The sequence below is a fragment of the Chrysemys picta genome, chromosome 4 (assembly GCF_011386835.1).
Source record: "Chrysemys picta bellii isolate R12L10 chromosome 4, ASM1138683v2, whole genome shotgun sequence".
Classification (NCBI taxonomy): domain Eukaryota; kingdom Metazoa; phylum Chordata; order Testudines; family Emydidae; genus Chrysemys; species Chrysemys picta.
The window spans coordinates 87,707,212-87,716,677 of NC_088794.1; the positions used below are offsets into that span (position 1 = coordinate 87,707,212).

A 9,466-nucleotide genomic window follows, 5' to 3' on the forward strand; every position below is an offset into this window, starting at 1 on the left:
ATGTTCTTGGTAAAAATACAAAACAAAACAAGCCCTGATCAGAGGGAGAGAGAGAGAGAGAGAGAGAGAGAGAGTGAGCCAGCCACCTCCCACTGCTCTACAATCAATTGCCTTACAAAGCCAGTGATTTATCCATCCTCTGCAGCAACACTTCAGGGACGCTTTTGAGTTAATGTCTTTAAAGAACTTATACATTATAAGGTGGGTTATATAATACAGGAGAGTCATCTTACGCTGGGATTACATTCCGCTGTCAGCGCGTAAAGCGAAAATCGTGTATAGTCAAAATGACATTGAGTGTAATGGCGAGCGGAATCGTCCGCACTACAGGTACAGTATTTAAATTGTTATTTGGTTTTTGCTGACCGCGCAAAGCTGAATTTGCACATGTTAAATGCACGTAAGATATGACTCGCCTGTTGATTTAATTGAACCAACTTCTGCGGGTAGATCCATTGGACTGAATGGAATGGAGAGTCAGGCAGACAGCACCCATTCCACAGCTTTCTGGCCATACAAACTACCATTTATGATCATAACTATCTTTACATACGGCACATGACACACTGCTTGCTAGACTCAGAGGATTACCAGTTACTGGGATGGTGCCATTTCTAACAGATAATTTCAGTGATTTATAGATACTGTATTTAGTCAATATTTACCTATAAACAGGACGTGTTCAGCACAGCTTAGCTATTGCTGTCACTGTTCCACTAATTCCAAAAATCTGAATGGTTTAGATTTCTCAGCAAGAAGTGCATTTTATTGCAGTTTCCTAGTAAGCAGTCCTGTGTGATAACAGGCCTGGAGAAAACAAGCAACGTTATTTTTTTAAATAAAAATTAAGTGTTTGAATCATTTACATTGAATCAATATTTTAAAATAATGTTACTGTAATCCCTTAAGAACAGACTAAAAACCAACAGAAATTGTTTTTTAATTTCTGTTCACTCATTACAAATAGATTCTTCACCCTACTCTGCATCATATTGTCAAGATGGCAGCCGTCTGGTCAGAAAGGGAGCATAGTATCGTCATTAGCATACCAGGCTGGGAATCAGGAGATTTTTCTTCTCTCGGTTCTGCAACCTTGGACCAGTCGCTTACAGACAGCGACCAGTGTCTGAAATTAGAGTGAACCATTTGAAAAAACATGAGCCGGATTTTCAGAGGTGACCAATGCTCAGCATCTCTAAGACTCAGATCTATGGTATTTCAGATGGAGGCACCGCAAAAGTCACTGGCCTCACAAATGTTTTAGCTTGAACTGCCACTGCATCCTCAGGGGCTGGTGTTCTCACTGGGGGTTGGTTGTCTTTAGCTGTGGACTTTGCTTTCATCACCAGGCAGACGAAGCCCAAGCTTGCTGATCTGCAGGGAGCTCAGCTATTCACTCAGGGCCTGATCCAGCCCTCACTGAAGTCAGTGGGTGTCTCTTCATTGATCTATGGGAGCTGGATCAAGGCCTCGGATTTTTCTGATCAAGAGGTGGAAATTTCTTGTGGACTGTGAAGTTCTATTTCACGGCGGCTTTTACAACTGGAATAACAAATTGGCTAGTATTTCAAAACTAGTAAATGCCCACAGGAAGGCAATAATTGGCACATTTTACAAGACTACATAGATTTCCCAACAACCTGCAGTGATGAGAACATTTTGAGAGTGATCTTCTGACAGTGGCTTTCAAAAAGTTTCACTGGATAACAACGAGAAGTAGTAGTATCAGTCTGTTAGGACTTAGCAAGTGTTTTTTGGAAGCCCATTTACTGTATTTTCTTGAGAATAATGGGGAAGAGTATAATAGATGGTAGTTTCTTCTAACTGAAAGATTTCACCAAGAGTTGTCCGATATTGCAAGCAAAAGAGATTTAATCCCCACAAGAGACCCCTGCTGTTGTACAAATGGGCCCTGCAGAAGCTTATTAAAAGTCAGATTGAACAGAATTAGTTCTGTTCATTATTTTCCACCCCTTAAGTGAATATCGCTGCTGAGATGAGCTCTTGAAAGCCTCTTAAAAACCTTTCTGAAAACATGACAGCCCAAAAAGCCTCTTACAGAAAAGCTATGCAGCTGGAAAAGCTGGTTTTTCCAAGCAGTAGTAGTGCCCCCTGCATTCTAAATTGACAACTTCCTGCTCCTCACCTAGCAAGCTCCTGCAGGGAGTTAGTTACTCAATGGAGTCTGAAATGAGAGGATACGAAGATGTGAGGGAGCGGAGGCATCTTCCAGCTATCAGGTTAAAAACGCCTATCATCATTCATAAGAACTTCTAGAGGCTTTTCCTGCACAGATCTCAAAGTAATTGATAGGAGACACTAATCCCAATTTTACTACTCACTTGTGAAGAACACTGCATCAATCTCATTGTACAGAAGGAGAAATACAAGCACACAGAACGTGTGAGAACTACCTGAAAACTAACTTTGTATAAATATCTCCTTGCACGTTGGGTGCAGGTCTGCTGAGCATTCAGAGTCAGTTACTAAAAATCAGCAGATCTAAATTCTTACTCTGCATTAGTTCTGCTGAGCCAGCACAGCAAAGAGAGATTCTAGTCCTTGTGTGTCAACAGAACTGTTTACAAGATTTCAATTAGTTACAACTGTGCAAATCCACTGAAGACAATGGGATTGCACAGTTACCACCCAGGGCCTAGTTTGTCCTATACACCAGTGGTTCTCAACCAGGGGTACGTGTACCCCTGGGGGTACGTAAAGGTCTTCCAGGGGGTACATCGACTCATCTAGATATTTGCCTAGTTTTACAACAGGCTACATAAAAAGCAGTCAGTACAAAATAAAATGTCATAAAATGGACTTGTTTATATTGCTCTGTATACTATACACTGAAAAGTAAGTATAATATTTATAGTCCAATTGATTTATTTTATAATTATATGGTAAAAAATGATAAAGCAAGCAATTTTTCAGTATTTTTTGGTCTCATTTTGTAAGTAAGTAGTTTTTAAGTGAGGTGAAACTTGGGGGGTACACAAGACAAATCTGACTCCTGAAAGGGGTACAGTGGTCTGAAAAGATTGAGACCCACTGCTATAGAGCAGTGCTGAGAATGGCTACCTGGGGGTAGGTATGTCTATTCTCAAATGTTGAAGCAGATTCCCTCAGTCTTACACAGCTTCAGAGTAGCCCTTCTGCTTGGAAGTGTTAAGATGGAAGCATCTCTTCCTTCATACCATCAAAAAGGGCGCTATCAGCACTATTCACAAATGGAAAGGAAACACTGAAACAGTGACAGTAAGTTCTAAAAGCTGATTATACAAACAGAATTATTTATAAAATACACACACACACCATATATATACATATATATACACACATATACATATATATACACATACACAAAAAACTCAGAAACAGTTGGTGTGCACTCATGCACTATACAGGCTCTTCTCTGAATCTACTAACTTTTCTCTCCAGTCTTGGCTTGCTATAAAAGCAACAGCAGCTATTGTCGTTGTGAAAAAAAAACTCTGAAATGTGAACCAAGCATATCTGGTCCAGACATGAGTCTGCAAAGCAGGTGTGAACTGCCCCCTCCACCTCACTGGGGTGAGAACTTGGATGCCCAGTGATTATTATTTAACGTCAACACTGAACTATTTCATTCCTTGTGTAAGGCCTTGTCTACACTGCCACTTACAGTGCTGAAAGTTTCTTCACTCAAGGGTGTGAAAAAACACCACCCTGAGCAATGCAAGTTTCAGCGCTGTAAAGTGGCAGTGTACATAGTGCTCCCAGCGCTGGTAGCTATTCCCCTCTCGGAGGTGGTTTTATTATAGCAGCTCTCCAGAGCTGGAGCCACGACTACACAGCCACATTGAAGTGCTGCCGTGCTGTGTAGAAAGGAAATCACATCTGCATAGTTTACTGTGAGTCTCATTTTGGGTACATCTACACAGCAGCTGAAAGGTGTAATTCCCAGCTTGGCTCAACATACCCGTGCTAGCTTTGCTCAAGCTAGCGCACTAAAAATAGCAGTGTGGCTGCAGCAGCATGGGGAGTGGCTCAGGCTAGCTGCCTGAAATACATAGTCAGGGAGTCAGATGGGATTTATGCAAGTGCCTAGCCTGTGCCACCATGGCCACAGTGCTATTTTTAGCACTCTAGCTCTGCTCCCAGCTGTTACTCTTCGGTGCCACAATTGAGCGATACTTGGAAAATACCACCACTTCCCCCTTAATAAAGAAGGAGCCAAGCCCAAAGAGTGCAAGGGCATATTCAGGCCCCACTGAGGGGGCACCAGGCAGCACACAAGATCACATTTTGAACATTTGCACATTCTACACAAACTGGTGATTCACATAGACAGTTTATTTTGTGGGCAGAGCATGGGAGAATACCACTTCTCCCCCACCATCTGACCCCGCATATACACATACACAACCAGAATGGTGTCTCACTATGAGATTAGGATCCTACATCCCTCTGCAGAAGAGAATCTCTTTGGTCATGTAGCATTTGGAGGAAAGGATCCATGCCACAACCCCATCCCCCAAAAAGAGAAACACGCAGACATCCATATCCCTTCTATCACAACAGGAGGAGGAATGACATGCAATATTCCAAATTCATTGGTCCAGGCTCAGTTTCAATAGAATATAGCAGGGGTCGGCAACCTTTCAGAAGTGGTGTGCTGAGTCTTCATTTATTCACTCTAATTTAAGGTTTCGCGTGCCAGTAATACATTTTAACGTTTTTAGAAGGTCTCTTTCTACAAGTCTATAATATATAACTAAACTTTTGTTGTATGTAAAGTAAATAAGGTTTTTAAGATGTTTAAGAAGCTTCATTTAAAATTAAATTAAAATGCAGAGCCCCCCAGACTGGTGGCCAGGACCCGGGCAGTGCGAGTGCCACTGAAAGTCAGCTCGCGTGCCGCCTTCGGCACGCGTGCCATAGGTTGCCTACCCCTGGAATATAGTTTAGAGAGACTATTATAGATACACTAATTCCTTAGACCATTTCCCCTCGTGCCACTCATTTCTCTTGTGCGTAACCCCCGTTTATAGTGTAGCTCTTTCTCCCCTTTTAGTGGTTGGCCCACAGAGAGGTTTGAATGTGTTACATCCTTGATCTAAAAGATTTTTGCTCAGGAAGCAGAGTCACATGCTTTTAGATCTAGAGGCCTGGGCTCAATCCCTGCTGCTGACAACCAGTCAGGATGTTACACGAATTATGAAATCACTTAATATTTACCCCAATGAAGCACAAGTAACAAATATAATATACCTCTCCCATCAGAGAAGTATCTATTAGCACAACTGATCACCTTGCTCTGCAAAGGAAATTGCTAGGCTCCATTAGGCCACATTAGATCTTACCAACTTTAGTATCCTAATTAATACCTGGGTGAGAATTAAACTTTATGGCATAGTAAGACAATTCTTTTAAATTAGTCAGGAGTAAAATAAAGAAACTACTGCTAGTTGGTCCTTCAGATAAGCATTCTAGTATTCTCACACTATGGACTAGGAATTAAAATTTCACTCTTTCCTCCCTGTTGACATATAAGCTCACCTACCATGAACTCTGTTCTCAAATAAGCACTCTTGTTTGTATGCTTTAGGTCTCATGCCTTTTATCCTCTCCATGCATCCTTTTCAAGCTATGAAACCAATGGCAGGTGCTCCATAGCTATCATTTCTAATTAACTCATCAGTCTCCAATGGAAATCTTCCTGAACCCACCATTTCAGTTAACTATGAATTAAAGTATTGGGGGTGGGGGCCGCAGGGAAACAAAGAGTCCTCTTATTGGTACACACAGTCACAGTTACTCCCAAATTCATGAAGGGAGCCAAACACAATTTTTAAAACTCCAGATATACTCCCACCAGCCTCCAACACCTATGTCTAGGGCCCTACCAAATTCACAGCCATGAAAAATGCATCACAGACCGTGAAATCTGGTCTCCCACCATGAAATCTGGTCTTTTGTGTGCTATAACCCTATAGAGATTTCAAGGGAGAGACCAGTGTTTCTGAAATTGGGGGTCCTGACCCAAAAAGGGATGGGGGGGTCACAAGGTTATTTTAGAGGGGTTGTGGTATTGCCACCCTTACTTCTGCACTGCTGCCTTCAGAGCGGCAGCTGTTGGCCGGGCACCCAGCTCTGAAAGCAGTGCCCCGCCAGCAACAGCACAGAAGTAAGGTTGACAATACCATACCATGCCACTCTGACTTCTGTGCTGCTGCCTTCAGAGCTGGGTGGCTGGAGAGTGGCAGCTGCTGACTGAGGGCCCAGCTCTGCAGACAGCCGCGCAGAAGTAAGGGTGGCAATACCAGACCATGCCACTCTTATTTCTGCACTGCTGCTGGCAGCAGCGCTGCCTTCAGAGCTGGGCTCCCAGCCAGCAGCCGCTGCTCTCCAGCTGCCCAGCTCTGAAGGCAGTGCCACCACCAGCAACAGCGCAGAAGTAAGAGTAGCAGTACCATAAACCCCCCTACAATAACCTTGTGACCCCCACCTCCCACAACTCCTTTTTGGGTCAGGACCCCTACAATTACAACAGCATGAAATTTCAGATTTAAAAATAGCTACAATCACAAAATTTACAATTTTTAAAATCTTTTGACCGTGAAATTGACCAAAATAGACAGCGCATTTGGTAGGGCCCTACCTATGTCCACTATATGCGACAAGAAAGTAGTTCCATTTTCTATTCAGAATTGGCAAGATGTGATACAAACTGCAAGCGTAAAATTAACGAGTGATTCACTCTAGTGACTTGACAGTTGTAGGAGGTGCCCTGCCATGCTGCTTTAAAAAAAAAAAAAGGAAAAAGAAAAGAAAGAGTTCTATTTTATTGTCTGATGAAGTGACTAACAGGGAAATGTTTCAGGGATTAGGATTCCAGAGTGATCTAATACAGGATGCCTTTGGCTTAAAAAGAGAAAAAGAAGCAGCTAGGACTCCTCCTAAACTCCCCCCCACCCCCAGTTTAAAAAAGGGATGAATGTTACCATTTTTGGACATAAGTTCTGCACAAGCCCAACCCTAAACCACACCATTCAAATGAGAAGTGAGCTATCATCCCGCTTGTGATCACATGGAATTGGGGATCATTCAAAAAGGGAGAATAAGGTGGTGGGAATGCAAGAGGTAATTTACTAACAACAGATTGCTGGTCAGTCAGTCAGTCAGTCAATCTGATCTCCTAAATAGTTGTAGTGCTCCTGTTTCCTTGTATAGTGGGGAGGCAGGTCTAGCCTACAGAGGTCATCTCCAGCCGAAGGAGCGGGCACCCTGGGGAACAAGCTAAATTTTACATTCACATTCTGATTTCCTCCTTAATCAGCGTCTGCTGCCCCCAAAGAGAGCGTTCCTTTGTGTGCCATTGTTCTCTGGGGGCAACGCTGACGCGTGGAGAGCTTTGCAATGGGAGTGACACTTCGTAGCAGACACACATGTACCTGCATGGCCCTCCCTTCCCCCAGGGCACCAGCAGCCGCCCAAATCATCTCCAACAGCTTCCGGAGGAGCAGTTCGGCGGCCCCTAATAGCACGCACAGCAGGACAAGCCAAATGCAGTCCCATCACTATTTAAGAAAACCAGAAAGTGAGGAGTGTTGCCTGGTAAATTGCATTGCGAAATGTGAGGGGACTGAGCTAGGGCTCCCGTCTGCATGGCTCCTGGCGCTGACAGGGAAAACATCTGTTGCTTTAGGGGGGAAAAGGAACTTCTGCGCTGCTACATTGGGCAATAAAACGGCTCCATTTCTTTGCCTATCCACCGCCCCTCACAGGTCGCACTACTTCAGCGCCCACCCACCTCCCACACACACAGGTAGGAAAGACAACAGCCTAATGTGTGTCTGTTACACGTTGTTTCTTTAAATCATACAAGCCCTCCAGCCGCATTTAATACACAATCTCCAAACGCTGTTTCCACGGGGATCTCTGAGCCACCAGATAACACCTTAGTTTAAACTCGGTTAAAATCACTGGTGTAGATCGAATTAAAAGCCAGGCGTGGGGCGTGCTATTTGCTACATGATTCGAGCTCTGCATCTCAACAGGTCCTGTGCAGAGCTGGGCAGGCGAGTACAGCTCCGGGGTCCATTGCAACCTCTGACCATATGGGAAAAATCGGAGGGAGGAGGAAATAGGCGGCTATGCATATACAAATCCATAATTAGGTTGATGTTGCAGCTCGTCCCACCCCCAACCCCCTTCTTCAGACGAGGCTCCATTATTTAATTAAATAAAACGAGAGGGTGATGCAGGGATCCGGCTCCCAACAGGAAACCTGCCCAGCTATCAATCAAACCAGCACTCTGCCCTGGACCCTCAGCAAACGTGGAAAATACCCCCAACGTTAAACAGGGAGGGGACTGAACGTGCGAAGGTAGCCACACAGACCCCCAATACACAACTAGTCTCCAGCAAATCCAAGGAAACCTTTCCCCCACCCCCATCCTGCTAAATGCCTGTAACACAACACTCCTCTCTAATGGAGCTACTGCAGCCTCTACTAATGTCACCCCACCCCCTGCTCCAGGATCTTTACTAGGATGCTTGAGGGGGGGGGAGAAAAAGGGGTGAGGTGAGGGTGAAAGGGGGGGGTTTACCTTTCTCTGCTGTTTTTCCCAGGCTGGATCCAAAAGCATGTCCCTGTCCCAGTCCTCCTCCGGCTGCATGTAGTCATTGGTTTGCGGAGAGTCATAATGATCCATGGTGGTGCGTGTGTCCTTTGGTCTGCTTTTGGTCTTCCTCCCCTGCTGCTGCCACAGCTCGCACGCCCAGGCGGTCTCGAGAGCTCCCTACTGAAGCACAGCTACAGCGGAGCACAGGCAGAGAGAGAGAGGAGGTGGCGGCGCGCGGCAGCTCCCCTTACACCAGAGCGCAACCTAGTCTTTGCACACACAGAAGGGAAGGGGGCGGCGGGGGGGAAGAGCCCTGCCTCCTAGATAATCTCATTGGCTAGGTGGAGTTGCCAAAAGTTCATTTTCCAAGGCTACCATCGCTCTCATTGAAGCCCCCTTGTGTCAGTCAGGGCTTTCAGCAGTTGATATAGGTTGATTTAAGGCTGCCCTCCCACCTCCTCCCCTTTACTCATGTGACATCTGAGTTTAATCTGCTCAGTTTGGTGACGTCTCCCCTTACCTTGGGGGTTTATAGTAATATCAGAAGCTACTGAACAGACAGAATATACATTCTTAAACCCACTGAGATACCTGCTGTGCAATGCAAAAAATGCAACAACAAAGTATGTCTGCTTATTGTGTTTGACAGAGGGACAAGGTGGGTAAGATAATATCTTTTATTGAACCAACTTTTGTTATATTACCTCACCCGCCTTGTCTCTCTAATATCCTGGGACCAACACTGCATACTATTATATTTGATGTATTATCCCCTCATTCCTGTTTTACTAAACAAGCTTCTACATTATTCAGGTCGGTGTTAAAGAAACATTGTCAGATTAACCATGTACAATATT

The 9,466-nt window shown here is 44.5% G+C and overlaps 1 protein-coding gene across 8 annotated transcripts in view; it reads right to left on the bottom strand.

The window, feature by feature from the left end:
- ACTN1 (actinin alpha 1) overlaps positions 1–9,082 on the bottom strand; it is a 139,652-nt gene extending 130,570 nt beyond the window's left edge. For 4 of the 8 annotated variants that reach the window (XR_010600614.1, XM_008172537.4, XM_005305912.5 and 1 more), the window contains exon 1: positions 8,595–8,890. Coding sequence is in view for 5 of the 8 variants with exons in the window: in XM_008172537.4 (XP_008170759.1) it covers positions 8,595–8,699 (105 nt within the window). In the remaining 3 variants the exon portion in view is untranslated. Of the gene's footprint in view, positions 1–8,594 lie in introns of all 8 variants that reach the window. The other 4 variants (XR_010600615.1, XM_005305915.5, XM_005305913.5 and 1 more) reach the window with 3 other exon arrangements.
- Between the last annotated feature and the right edge of the window lie 384 nt (positions 9,083–9,466).